At 34.5% G+C, this 15,786-nt stretch overlaps 1 protein-coding gene across 1 annotated transcript in view; it reads right to left on the reverse strand.

Annotated features, from left to right (window-relative positions):
- RAB28 (RAB28, member RAS oncogene family) overlaps positions 1–15,786 on the reverse strand; it is a 67,819-nt gene that overhangs the window by 12,541 nt on the left and 39,492 nt on the right. The window contains exon 6 of the mRNA XM_026846928.1: positions 1,677–1,780. Within this exon, the coding sequence (XP_026702729.1) occupies positions 1,677–1,780 (104 nt within the window). The remainder of the gene's footprint in view (positions 1–1,676; positions 1,781–15,786) is intronic.

Genomic DNA, 15,786 nt, shown 5'->3' on the forward strand with positions numbered 1-15,786 from the left:
CCTACCATGAGGCTGCTTTGTACACAAAACATCAGGCACTTGTTCAGTTAGTTATGCAATTTGATAGACAGTCAGACAGTTAGCTATAGTAAGTCTTTCATAAACTTTTTTCTCCCCTGAGGAGACTTTTGGGCTTTTCTATGAAAATCAAATTATGTTTTGCAGATAAGTCTGTTGGAAAGATCTGAGGTAAACAAAATATATAATTTCTTTTATCTTAACTGAGTATTTAAGACTCCTCTAGCCACAGTAGCAATGGATGGCCTCTTCTTAAATCACTGTCTTTCCTGTACAACTACCCAAATATATGAAGATTTTGAAAAGCCAGTGTGCAGTAACAGCGAAAGGGTTAATTCAAATCTATACTGAAACTAAAAATGAACTAGCATAAACTATGGTTCATACCTTTTTTTATTAGTATATATTTAAACAGAAATTTCTGGTTAATGTTTTCCAGGTATGTTGAGATTTACCTTTGGTTTTAAATAGTGTTTAAAAAAAGTACAATGAGTATATATAGTGGGATGCTGCTGTAATTCATTAATCAATTAAAAAGACGTAAAGAAGATTCCTTCATAATTTGTAATGCTAAATATATCAACCTTATAAAAAGAACTGCTTTTTCTTCTCAATTAACAAATCCCACAAAAAAAAAAAAAAAAGTTGTCTCCTTGAGAAAGGAATACATTTTATCAGATGCACACTTCATTGAGTGAAGTATTAGAAAATTTTTCTTGTTTTTAGCATAAAAAGCGTGAATATTCACACTTTAAACAAAAAACTATGCCAAAGATTTAACACAAACTATAAGGAGAATCAGGACTCACTGCATCTGTAACAATATAGTTAGACTTTACAGAAAAAGTATCGTCTTATAAAATTAGGCAGTCCACTGCAGAAGTTTCACTGAAGATCTTAAAACAAGTGATTACATTTGTGTTACAGAATTATACTTCCATACAATCAAATGTGGTCTTACCATTCAATAACATAAAGTAACATTAAGGAGACAGATCTAGGACTGTTTTATGGGAATTACAAAGTCATTAGGCATGTGACAGAAATCAATCAAAACAATACAATGTGATTTCATTTGATTGATACAGTCTGAAAAAGAACCTTTTCTTCCACATGCTTCCAACTAAAACAAATAACCCAGTTAGCTCAGAGTCAAGATTCTTCAAAAATGTGCTCTGCAAAGCATTACAAATACCAGAACGTTCAAATTTCAATGGACCTGCAGAGGGAGTGTCTCTCATGGCTCAGGACCCCTATTACAAACTTTCATTGCAACAGGGTCTTGTGACAATATCAACTGTTGAAAGTTTCTGTACTGATGGTCTATAGATGGGACTCCACCTGGAATGCAGGAATACATTTAAGTACAGGCTGACAGCAATCAGAGATCCAGCTGGTCTCAGTTCTCATGATCATGTATAAGCTAGACCATTTCCATATTCAAATCTATACCTCAAACTGCAAATCAGATGAGAAGCCATCGTAATTAATAAAGAGTATATACAATCACACAAATATCTATTTTTCATGCAACTAGGCAGGCAAAAAGGTCCTGCAGCAACCAAAGTTCTCAATGGTTTGATATGTGAAGTATAAAAGAAAACCCTTCTACATCTTTAAAAAAAAATATCGACAAAGATTTTATTTTTCTTACTTACAGAATCTCCTGTCTTGGCCGACACGAAATGGCTACTGAAATTGTTTTCCTGACAAAATCGCTGATGTTTGTCAACTTTCACTGTGCGCATGTGCTCCAAATCAACTAAAAATAAGTTGAAAAAGGAAAAATTACTGCAATGGAGCCCATTTAGTTACCTGTCTTAGAAGTTACTTCACTGGAAACACATTATATGTAATATGTAACCTTTTCCTTTACAGGTATACACAAATGCAAGTTTCTTTCTTTTTATAATAATTTGCCTAAATAAAAGTAACAACTTACATCAGATTAATTTTATTTGCAAAATTAAAATGCAACCATGATTAAAACCATCTGGTCAAAAGCAACAAATTCTTATCTGAAATAATGGACAAATTTATTTCTGGATACATGCAAACAATTTGTAACAACTTTACTGCTAACTATATAAAAGAAACTGAGACAAAACTAAATTTTGCACATTCTGTTTGCAAGCATGACACATACTGGAGATTCCAGTATAATCTAAAGACTTTTACAAAATAGAGTTCACCAAACACATCTGAATCTACATAATTTTTATAAGTAAAAAATGTGAACAAGTTATAAAGAACTTTATTGCAGAATGTGGTAGAGCAAAAACATTCATTATAATAAAAAATTGAGTAAAACTACTGACGCTTCATTACTTGTATACGAAGCTTTCAATTCCACAAAGGTATGGTTCAGAAAATTGAAACCAGTAAAAAGCGTATTTCAAGACTCACACACATTTTCATTTTTATCATTTTACTACGACTGGAAGCAGAGCAAAGCTTTCAAATGGTATTTTATGCTGAAAAGCACTGGTTGCTTCCAAAACAACATGGAACTCAAGTCTTGCACAGGTTTTATTGTGTACATTCCAGCTTCTCCAAATCTGATCCTAAGGTAACTGGAAACTATATTGAACAGTTTCTCTTTTTATTGCATTCAAGTTCCTATAAGGGTGTTGACTCAATGCCGTCAAATTATAAGGCAAATATATTCGCAAGGATTTAAGGACAACCAGGCTCTTTGAGTCAATACAGGAAAAAAAAACTTAAACTGATTTCCTGAGGAAGGGACCCAACTGACTTGTAAAAACTTGTAAATTTGCAAATCTAGTAAGCCTGCATAATAGTGTCATTTGATTATCAGCTGAAAAAATGCTCTCCTACTACATAAAAGGCGTTATTTTAAAATGATATTGGAGGTCTTTAATTTGTAGGCTCTGGAGATTTTCTCTTGGAGATTTTTAGTCTAACAGGGGATTCCTACACCCCATTTATACTGCTTACCTTGGTTAATGAGAAGTTTTTGCCACATATTACTGTTCCTTGCACATCAGTAAGGCCTTGTTTATAAGAACAGGCCTAAAATCATCCAGTTACCACAGGCAATAATTTGTGAAGGACTAAAATACTAAGCTATTAACACTAATGTTTGTAATACAGTTTTCATAATACTAAACATAGAATATATATTTTCATAAAAAATAGGAAGAACAAATACATTTACTAAGACAAAACCCAAAGATGGTAAAAATTTTGTTAAAAGCTCAAGCAGTCTATGTAAAGATACTTAACTTTTTTCTCTGAAAAATAACTACCAGAGGAGCATCTCTGCTGAAAAGCCTTTAAAATACAGCATACTGCCTAAACCATATAATTATTAACTATTATTTTTACTCTTCGCATATCAGCTTTAAGTGCAGCTTGGAAAACACAATGGTAAAATTACTCTTTTGGGAAAAATAAATAATTTCTCCATTTTTATTTGATGAGCTCTTAAAGGAACCTTAATCCCACCTCCAAATTTCACTCACCGTATTTCTTTGACTATACCATAACTTCAAAAACCTACACACAGTTACAATAAAAACAAAATAGATAGACAGCATTTACACTGTGTCTCTCTAAAACACCATGACATGCTTATGTAAGTCCATAAAGACAAGCTTACAAGTCACAATCTCTCGCACTCTCTTTCCAAGAAGGAAAGAATAGGAAGTGGAAGAACACAACAGCATGCTAAAAGGTTGATGAATTTTCAGGAAGAAAATGCCACTGCCATATTGGAAATTATATCCTCAAATGCCTCCTATTTTCTATTTGAGGAAACATCAAGAATAATGTATGGAAAGAGCATGTACTTTACCACATATATAGTGGAGCATATACTTTATCACAGTAAAGAAATTAAAAGTACACAAGATCCTAGAAACTAACACACTGGAAGTGAAAATCAAGATGAAATTACATTTCTGAATTTCGTGTAATTGTCGGTCCCTTTCCCCACTTACAAGTATTTCACCTTGTGCCTTCTGAATTATGGGCAGTCTGCTGTGAACTGTACTGTTACTGTTACGCTAGATAACTGCCAGGTAACTGTCCGTGTGCACACTCTCAGCCCACAGTAAATGTAAGGCAATTCATGTTACATTAGCTCTCAATGAAAGAGGGCACAGTTTTAGTTCAAGAAAAGGGTTTCGAGCTTTAATAAATATTTAACTATACAAAGTTGGAGTTTGCAGTCAATGAAAGATGACTATGCTAGCTCAAATTACTTTGCATTGCCACAGGCTAAAGGCACAATCACAGACAGTTACTGAAGATCAGCTGAAATACAGTGATTAGTTACCCTCTGGTCCTTTTTTTGAAGATCTGAAGTTGGTCAGCTCAACAGGCAGAATTCTTAGCACACCAGGAGATAAGTCTTCTCCAGCTTTTATTTAGATATTGCAGCAAAAAGACTTTAAGGAGGGATTTGGAGGAGAAAAATTATTTTCTAAAAAGTTTATAAGGAATGCAGGGACTTTCTATAAAGAAAACTAACAGCTGGCCAATGTGGGTTCATATGATGAGCCAATTAACAGCAGGAGTAGGTATCTTGGGATGAAGGATGATACCAGAATGCACTTAAGGCATGCAAAGTTTAAAGGCAAAGACAAATAACTTTTGGATAGAAAGAAAGAGAATCAGATACATAAATATGGTTTGATTTTACAAACCAGGAAAATGATCTTGCAGAATATTCTAAATGACTAGATAACATTGCATTGGCCAAGAAAAAGGAATTACTGAAATTAAGATGCAAAATAAGAACATTTTAACTGTGGTAATGGTTATGATAGGCCATATCTAACAAAGGTCTCAAAGAAAGAATCTGCAAGATTTGGACACGCATCAAACACAAACATTTAGAGAAAGGCCCAAAGTGAAGTTTACGTGCCAGATGGTACAGTCATCCTCCTCATATGAAGTCAATGAGAAAGAAGACAACAGCAGGGGAAAATTAATAGCCCCATTTTTACCAAGTAGCATATAAACTGATGGCAAGAAATTCACAATGGGATGTCTAAAGGAGACAAGAATTTTAGTTTGAAACGTGAAAAGAGATTTAACTATTTGCAAACAGTGAATCTCTAAAGCACACAAATGTTACAAACCAGTACTCTGGCAACCCATGGTTGCCAGATATTCTCCAAAAATTATCTCCATTGCCTTACTTTTCCTCTCTTGCAACTTCTTCTAACTAACAAGAGCCCACCTTTTTGTTTCTCTGCAATAAAACTAAACATTCACCCTTAAGCTTGTCTAGTGTGATGAGTCATTTCAATTAAAGCTAGCAAGATAAATTTCTGCTATATAACTAACAGATATATATGCATCTGTACATACAGATATCCCATAAAGACACTGGCACACCAAAAATAGTTTAGAAACTTCAGGAATTCAGACACGACTTGCACCAAGCCAAACAGATCCAAGTGAAAATCTCCCCTCAGAGATGAAACCAGCACAGATCAGTGTCTGCTGTAGCAAAAGTAGCTAAAGCTTACTAAAATACTTGCTGCTCATGAACTCTGGAGAATTCAATTTTGATTTGTAGGTAAGACTAAACAGAGACCTAGTGAGGTGAAAAAAGAAAACAGAATCTAGGAAAGAAGTATGGAACTCCCACAGAAATCCCAAAGATACTCCCTTTAAGGCATTCCTAAAGATGTGAGAAGAAAAACAGTTAAGAAGAACACTGCAGAAATTAGGTAAGGAAAAAGATGTAAACACCATCATGGTCACCTCTGTGGAGATCAAACGACATTTCAAAGACAAGCACAAAAGAGTAATTTTAAGTTAGGACCAGAAAGATTTGATTAGGTCATATCTTCAGGTGATTTATACAAACAACATTTTCATTATACTTTGAATTGCTGCTATACATCATTTATTTGCAGTGAAAAGCTGATAGACAGTGCTAACTCAACATGGAAGAGGAAATCATATTTTAATGACTGTCTGCAAGGTTAGATATCAAACAACAGAAAATTTCTAAGCAAACACTTATGACAGTATAAACAGTTATTCAAAGTCAAATGCCTATATAACTTCACTTGAGAAAGTCACTGAAATTTTAGTTTATTGGGTAGTAACAAGGGAATGGGAAAACACTAGAAAGGGCTAGATAACACACAAATGGGAGCTTTACAATCTACCCACACAGAGCCATTCGACTGCAATTCAATCTTGACTGAATAATTCTGCTACTTTTGCCTTGAGACTCTGAAACCACTATTAGTAAATAAAATCATGCCAAAGTCACTCCTTTTACACTGTTTAGATACATGTACCATTCTGTAAGATTAAAAAAGGCCTGCCACAAGCCATGCAGCACCACTGTGCAGGGACAAATGATCATTTCTATTTCATTACACCACATATATATATATATATATATATATATATATGTGGAAACCAATAGTCAAGCAGCTTAAATCCTACTTTAGCTCATCTGCTTCACTGAGATGAACTAGAACAAATATAATGAGCTGACTAGAATTTGCTTCAAGGAATGAAATGTGATATCAAATCCCACAGCTGTATTGTCTTAAAATTAAGTCAATAATACAATACATGTAACAATTTACCATAATATAACTGGTACAAACATGAAGCCAGTAATATTTTAAAATATGTATCATCAGTTAAAAGAACGATGAATGTTCTGGTTTTACAATCTTTCAAAATGCCAAGAATGTTATAATAGTATATTTTGATTTAAATATTGTCACACAAGCTAATAACTGCACATACTCTAAAAAGGCAACAGAATATCATTTATGCAGAATGTAAAAGCTGCTACTCATGCTATTTATCCCCCTTTCCCACAGGGCTGCCAGTCTCTTCTTTCATAACATCACTGGAGAAGAACTCCATGTAAAACTACAGGGTTTTTTTTAAAGTCAGAAAACATCCATTTTGCATGAATCTTCCTTTTAGGTAATTCTGGAAGAAACACAAATATATAGCTTGTACAGGTACTTCCAAGCAGCTGAAAAAATAGTGACAGTACTTGTTCAGAATGGCATAAAGAGCTGAGCGGCATGCATAATGCATGTTAAGCAAGTCTGACTGTTTAATAGTTTGTTGGCACTTCTCCTGGATCGTGAGATTACATTTGCAAACTATAAGGCACTATACAGTCATTTTAGATTATTATACCAGTGATAACTAACCTAACCACTTTCTAAACGGTATGTATAAAAAGAAACATGAAAGAGACAGTTTAGAGAATTTCAGCAAGGGACGCCTCTCCACACAAATCTGACAGTCTTTCACTTTTAAAGCTTGCAATTGTAGTAAATGCGAGGGAGTCTGTAACAAATGGGCAGTTCTCCTGTTTAAGTTGAACTTTTTCTTTTAATTGATAATTACAGTGTTTCCCATTAGAACTGGTAGTAACACGTAAATGAATCTACAACTATCTAATTTTTTAGTTATCATGCATATTATAAGTATTTCATATTTGAATATAATTAAGGGTCGTTTTAAAGTTATGAGTAAACATCTGTATTAATCTATGGTATCACACAAAAATATATTTTTTTATAGTATGCTGTGAAAAATGAAATATAAATCTTTTCTGCAAAGTATTTGCAGCTGTTCACACAAGGTATACAATTACATAATGTTTAAATAATGAGCTATCACGATTAGCCCACACAGACATGACAAGTAAAATGCTTTAATAATTTATTAATTTGATTTACATGTGCTTAAAATTATGTACATATTTTCCCTTCTGAAAATACTCCAGGGTCATAAAAAAGAGGGCTGTACATGGCAATGGCTTTTTCATCCTCTTTTCTGGTATGATTTCACTCTGATTTCTTAAGAACAAACATAGCTTGAGCACCTGAAAACCTAACAGACTGAAGACAACCATACTGTTATACAGTATCATCCTCATGCAGTGCACACTGCTCAACAAGTCCAGACAGTTTAATTTTAGAGCATGAAGGTTCTGCTTCTCCCATGCATAAGTGAAAGTGCATGAAAAGGGGACTAAAAGAGGGTTTTCTCTAAGACAAGCCAAATATCCACTTCCTAAAGAATAAAACAGAAATCATGATTAACACTGGAAGCAGCATGCTAGGCAACAGGATTTACTGCTCAGTTTATCAGATCTCTGCCCTGTAGCACCTCAGCAGGTCCCACCACTCTGGCCAGAATGAACCCCTCCCAAGCTTCTTCTGCCATTAGCAATATTACCCAATTTTAATTCTAATTGTGCCACACTCCAAAGAAAATAGAAAAAAAAAGCAACAAAAAATCCCCTCCCCCGCTTTCTATTGCTCAGCTTACCAGTAACCTACTGCTTTCCCACTAAAAGATGGAGCTATTTCATTATGCCTCAGGTTTAAAGAATATTGAATGGATTACTTTCAACCTCAAGCAAGTGCACTTTCATTTTCTAAGTAGGCACAAAAGCTCTTTCTGTGTAAATAAAAAAAAAATATCTAAAAAATATCTGTTATTATTAATAATTATTATCTGACAATAATAGTAAACAGAATTATGCAAAAATAATAATAAATTAATTTGACAATAAATTGTACCAAGTCTGCAGTACTATCAGACTTTTTTATTACCTGGCCTTTTAAAAATCAGTTTTAATTTAGTACTTTTCAATTACTACAGAACACACTTCTTGAGTATTCAAACCTAAATGTTGGAGTGCAAACTGCAGCTTTTTGTATTTAAATTTTTATTAACACTTTCAATCTTTTTCTCACACTAAAATTGTATAACTGCCAATAAAATAAAACTCTTTCGTGGAAGTCCTGAAAACTATGCCACTACTCTGATTTAAGGAAGCTCAAAATTAAATATAAATATAGTTCCAGTACAGATTTTCTCAGTAATTTTTTTAGGTTATCAAGAAAACATCTAGAGTGTTGATCTGGTTATACTCATGTCAGACAAACTACATGTCACATTAACTACCTCCAGGAAGTTATTCCAAACACAAAATAAACTGTTTATGCCCCTTCTCAGATAGATAGCATGACAGATTGTTATTAGTTGAAGACAGATGAAATACATTAATTTGATTGCAAGCATGTGTTTACTTTCTCACTGTCATGTACATTCTACTGCTGATGCTTCCCTATGAGGGCATAGTAACAAATGAAACCTTGTATTAGAAGACTTGCTAATGCAGAATAATAGTTGGTGCTGCACTTTAATACTTAAAAAAACTATACTTAACATTTCCAGCTAAAACAGGAAATTACTGGTTTCAGAAAGAAAAAAAAATGATAGCTTAAAAACTTTTGTCATTTACACAAAACACTGTAACACTTCCTTCCCTAAAAAAATATCAGAATTATCAGCAAATATGATTCTCCATTATTAAAGAAAAATATATCTTTCCAAAGGCCAAGTCTATGATCTGAGCTCACCAAAACACAAATTCCTACAGATACAATGCAAGAAAATGTATGCCTAATATGGGAAAGGAAAGGTGAGCAAAGCCTAGGTCTCTCCTTAAAAACAGAAAGGCATCTTGCCCATGAAGTGACGTTTGCCTGGTTTTATGCATAGCTCTCTTGTGAGCCTCCACTTATTTGTACAAAGCCTATGTGGAATTCTCTTTCCTCTCAAAGTATGGCATACAAGAAACAAAATCTGAGATGAGCTTCTTAGAATGAGGGTATCTCACACCAAAAAAAAATGGGTTGATCATGCTAATAGTTTGTTCTAACAGAAAATAGTAAGAAAATGTGTTTAGCTTGACAAGTTCTCTTTGATTTGTATATATGGAAGTAGCTGTAGTCTTTATATTAAGTTTTCTCTTAAAAAATATCCCACATTAAAAGAGACTTTCAAATACTGCTAAATGGTAAATTATTTTTTCTAAAGCTATAAAGCATAGAGGTTCTTGTGCATCTTCAGAAGACAAAAGGTTAATGAAGTTAACATTTCCAAGATTTAAAATAGGTTTCAACAAAAAACAAGAGCAGCAGCCAGAAGAAATGTCTCCACCTCAGCACACCAAGTGCAGCTAACTACAGAGGACACAATGTGACAGGATTCTTGTCTAACAACAAGCATGTATAACGTTTGGTAGATGACAGGTCATTTTAAGAAGATATGTTAACCTTTGCAAAGATAAACAGCAGGCATCTTTTCATACCAGAGTAAAATTTCTCATAAAGAAAAAAAGAATACACGCAAGTTTCTTTTCAAAACTAAGATGACAGATGACTGCCTTGTACAGCTTGAGGAGACAGTTAAAGAGAAAATAAGAATATTTTTTTTTCTCAGCTAGACATTTCCCATTTTCATTTTTTAATAAATTCTTGGCAGAAATTCTTGGAACCATTTATCATTTGACTGAACAGACTAAGATAAGTTAGAATCTGATCCTTTCTGTTAGGTACCTATACTCCTTATCCCTGTCCCTAATGCAGACATTTTTGAAAACAAGTATTGGAAAAAGATGGTATTATAAAACAAATACACAACTGAGTCACCTCATACATTTTCTTACGCTTAAAACCTAACTGGAGCAACTCTGCCTTTTTTTGCCTCTTTAAAAGAGTATCATAAGGACACAGAAAGCAAGAGGAACATGAAAGGCATGTGTCGACTGTCATTTCCCCACCCTGCAACTCAAGTGATTAAGTACATTGAAGATATATCTAGATGGCAGACAGTGGCATTGCAAAGAGATGACCAAGTTAACTCAAAACACATTAATCTGGGCACAAGAACTTCATCAGCAGCAGACCTCTGTGCAGATGATTTCACCAGTATTTCTGTTAACACTCTGCAATGTACAGACCTAAACAAACACGCCCTTAGGGTAAGCTTAACAAATCAAGTGAGCATGTGAACGGAAGAACATGAAATAATTCTGTGCATACTGGTATGGAGAACAAACAGCACAGCTTCAGCAAATTAATGCCACTCTCCCTCCAAAGCATCATCTCACAGGACTTTAATGTTCTCTAATTTCACACCTTCAGTTAATTAGTTTTTACTTTCCACAGAGAAAGTGTCCTAAAATGACAAGATCCTCCTGGAAAGAAGACAGTTTGTTCACTGTTGCTTTTTATCCAGTCAGATTCTTACATGGCCCTTATCACTAGTTTATAAACACTTTGAAATTACTAACAAATCATCTGCTAATTCTCTTCCCATTGAATTAGGTAAACACTATTCTTATTTTTACAAGTGGAAAAATGAAACATATGAAATGATAAATTTAAAGCCTTGCCTAAGATCACATGAAGTTTTACTGAACGATTAACTTAACTAAAACACCTTTCATCTTCTTTAACACTTGTGTTCAGGCTTCCTAATATTTGTGCCAAGGAGAAATTTGATAGCAATTAGTTTTACCTTCTTATTAAGTTAAAGCTGTTAATTTGGACTCAAACACCTTTATAAATAGCTATTTCCTGCAGACAAGGAGAAATGAGAAAATGGCTGGGACAGGAAAACACCCCCACAGCTGGATTTTTCTTACTGTATAAATTAAATTACAAAACTCACTGGGCAGTCGCAATGACCAGCACAGCACACACGGCTGAACGTGTTTAATGAATGACCCTGAGAAAGCAAAACAAAACAAACCAACCTGTATTCACAGACCATATTCCAGGATGGCCAACAACAGCTGGAATTCCAGTCCCTACAGGTACCCTCTAACACACTGGTATTAGACAATTTCTAATTGATGAAATTATAAATGATACAGTAATAGCATTATGGTGACCATCTCAGAGAAATGGCAATTCTGATAATAACCATTCCGTTACCATAACTCGAATATGATAGAGCATAAAAATATGTAATAATTATTTTGTATCTCTGAAACTCTAGCTGCAGCATTTCTTCTTACATTTTTAAAAGTTTCTACAAGTAATAAATACAGTATTTACCTTTTGGGTCTAACATCCTTCACAAACCCAGTGATTAAACACACACATGGAAAAAAAACAAGTTTCATGTGACATGTCATTTTCTAATTGCCAATGTTTTAGTGACACTAACAAGGAAAATCTACATTTTCCATCAACAATATAACACTACCCTTTACAGAGCAACATATCAGCAACACAGAATTACTGGATTCATTATCTTGTAAGAATATTTTTAACACTGTGATGACTGCAATATAAAGTGTTAAAGTGTTCCTATGAACTCCTCTGGATAATTAATTTCTATGAACCTAACTTCAAAAAACTTGTTTCTCTTTATACTCCACATTACCGTTTTTGATAGTAGTTTCCAAACTTGCCTATACTGAACTTTAAAGACTGCCCAAGCACTCTGAAACAAGACCCCCTGACAGAAAAATAATAACAGACCCTTCTTTGATTCAACGTGAAATGATTTTCATCAGGTTTACTGAAACTTTTAAAAAGCTGCTTAAATTGATTTAGTTGAGCTACTAACGACAAATTACTGGACTTCTACAGTTTTTTTCAGAAAATAATTTCCATCCTTGTAATATTAAATCTACTTTTTAGGACAGAGGTCAAAAAAGTGTAAAAAAAAATCTTATATGTCACTAATTCAGCTATATATATCCTTTGGTTTTGTTTAACAATTTCATAAACTAAACAGAGTGTAAAAATGATATTGTACTGTGATTACTGAAATCCAAAGTTGAGGGCTTTTTTACATGATCTTTAATATCTTAGCGAAGACATAAAGCTGTAATGTACTAAACATTCAGAAGATGGTGCTAGTCCAATATATCTGCAAACCATGGATGGATCAGCTTTTCTTCACCTCTCTGAAATATTTTCTCTAATTTTGACATATCTACTACATCATTGCTGAATTTATCAATCCCAGGACAAGGTAGAGTCATCTTCAGTTAAATACTAAGAACAATACTAAATGATCTATCATTCCAAAATTCACATAGATATAGTGGATTGACAGCCATAAAATACAAAGCTCACTATAATTTCATAAACTTGAGGTCTTGGGATATTAATGAAAACTCCTGTCACATTTGTAGATCCTACCTTCAGTCACTCGCATCTGCCTCCTTTTGCAGTCAACAGCAAGAGTTTCTGGCCAGTTTCAAGACCTATCAATGCCAGCACAAAAGCTCAGAAAATCTCACCAACCTGTCCCACTCCTGGTTGTTCATTCCCACACATGCCAGAGCACCCTATTCTCTCCTCACCTACTTCGGAGGCCATGCAACTCGCATGAGTTCATGAGGCTCAATGAGCTGATCCATGTTAAAAATATCCACTTCTTTTTGCAGTGTTCTGTTTAATGCAGATCAGGTCACAGATCCAATTTCCCATGAGACAGCGGTGCTAACTTCAAGCAGTAAACTGGCTGCACCACAAAACCAACCAATTGTGGAACTGCAGCCTCTGTGGGCTCAGAAGAGCTGAATTCCTTATCAGCATTCAAAAGGGCAGGCAAGTTAAAGTCAGACTCACTACTGCATAAGAAAAAACAAATTTTTCATGTTATTAAAGGCAGGTATTGCCTTATTAAGAGATTAGATGCAGCCTGTAATTATAGGCAGAACACATAACAAACCCCATCTACCCTCCCTCCACCAAACCCCCCAAAAATGTTAGACACACTTGCAGTTCTACCTATAATTCAAACATTCCACAGTGTCTTGTAAGCTAGGTACAGTTGTACAATTTCTTCCAAAAATAGTAAATCCGGACATACTCTAACATCAAGCAAAAAGCTTTATCCCTACACAGCAGTTCCTAAGACTCTTCTCAAAATAATGCATAGGAACATATGAGCAATGTATTTCATGAAGACATGGATATGAGCTATTAATACAAAACTTCTTCCTATAAAAAGCATTTACCTAATAAATAATAATTCCTCACAGGACCCACACTAGCACTCTTGGTGGTGGCTGCTGCATCTATCCATACAGAACATTTCCACAGGTATACCTCTGCTGACTTCATGCCAATCAGCCATGTTAAAAAAGTGGCTGTCCTCTCAAGCGTTATGCTTTTATCCAATACTCTGAATTACTTGCTCCTCAGCCAATCCAGGTCAGCTCCAGGGCCAATCCTCAAGAGCCAATCCAGGTCAGCTCCAGGGCCCTTCCATGCCTGATTCCATTGTTGCTTCCAGCAGATGTAATAAAGAATTGGAGACACTTAGTGCTTCTCCTACTCTCCTCTGGGAGCTCTCCCACAACAAAACTTATAAATGAACATGAAATCATTCACTGGGATATAAAAACAAGCCTTAAATGTTCAAAGATCAGGCCAAGTTAGTATTATTGTTATTACAATAAACCTCCAGCATTAAGCAATTTCAAACATCAGTTCTTCTTCCAAACTTTTTCAATGTAGAGGCAAGATTGGCACATATCTGAGTTAAATTACTCAGTTACTAGGCAATTTATTACTGCTTAACTGTTCCATGTGTATCAAATCCTATTTGACAGCAGCCCAGTTCTCCTTCCATTTGGAAGCTTTTGTAACTAATTATTACCAAGTCAAACTGTTTTCAACTGGCAGTTAAAAAATTAATAGCACAACTCAACTTCATATTAAATTAATTTTTATAAGAAAAAAAGACTGCTTAGTAAAGAAATATAACATTCTTCAATTAACTACAAAAGGAGAAATGGAAACCAAACATATTCAGATCACTGACAGTAAATTTATCAGCTATTTCTTAAACTGAGCCACAGCATTTCAAAGACTACAAAGAACTGAATTCAAACTATTTATAATTCAACAATATCATGATTTCATAACTTTCACGTTTGCTAACTCATATATTTCATTATCACTAACTAGACACACAGGCAAAAAAAATTCCTGCATTTTAATCAATACATCAATCATTGGTTCATCATTGTACTGAAGAACTGTTCTTGTCTCCAAGCAGAATGAATAAACAGGTTTTATCTTCCTGACATAAATTTCTATCATGATGTGAACAATTCAGTCCAAAACTTCATTACCTTAACAGAAGGTTATAATTGATTCAAATACTGAGGAAAAGCTACAAAAGCTCTTCTACTATATTTATATCTACTATTTTTGCAAACAAATTAAAAACATCAAATAGTGGACACATTAAGACAGAATATACTGATACTGCAACTTTACAGTATTAACTAGTCTCAGATGAGCAAGAGGAACCAACTCACCAGGCTAGCTACAAGAGACTGAACAAAAATCATTAACAACTTTGTCCAAGACTTTAAAAGTTATATAATGCATAAAGGACCCAATGGAATAAGAAAAGTACTTTGTACAAATTTTGAGTGTTACAGATCTAACAAAGCAGGGTCCATACTCTTCTCAGGACTAACCTGGCCATCTGGCTGTGCAGAGTAATCCAACTCTCCCTTCCTGCCACATACATGTACGAAAAAGAAGAAAAAAAAAAACCCTCACGCCAAAAAAACTTTTATCAAGAAAGTAGGTGGTTTAGTGGAAGTCGTTGGCCTGAAATTAGAGTGAGAAAAGTGGTAGTTTCTTTAACAGCTTAAGCTACCATAACTGCAAATCAAATGGATGGTCCTGGCTTTCCCTCTGCTGCTGGCCAAGCACTTCCAAAACTTCTCACGTGATAGTACCACTGTAGAATAAAAGGAATCCACAAATTCATTCAAACAAGTACTTCTCCTGTTGTTCTGTGCAGTTTAGGCTGGATCAGTGAACTGAACCAACTCTCTATGGAGTGCTACCGTGACTACAGATGACAAAAATGAAACCAGGTCAAGTCAATTGTGAAACAACCTTCTCAGACTCGGCTGAGTGTTATAGGAAATACAACACTGAAAACAGCTGA

Source organism: Athene cunicularia (genome assembly GCF_003259725.1).
Source record: "Athene cunicularia isolate RWA chromosome 4 unlocalized genomic scaffold, athCun1 chr4_part1, whole genome shotgun sequence".
In the NCBI taxonomy this organism is placed as follows: Eukaryota; Metazoa; Chordata; class Aves; order Strigiformes; family Strigidae; genus Athene; species Athene cunicularia.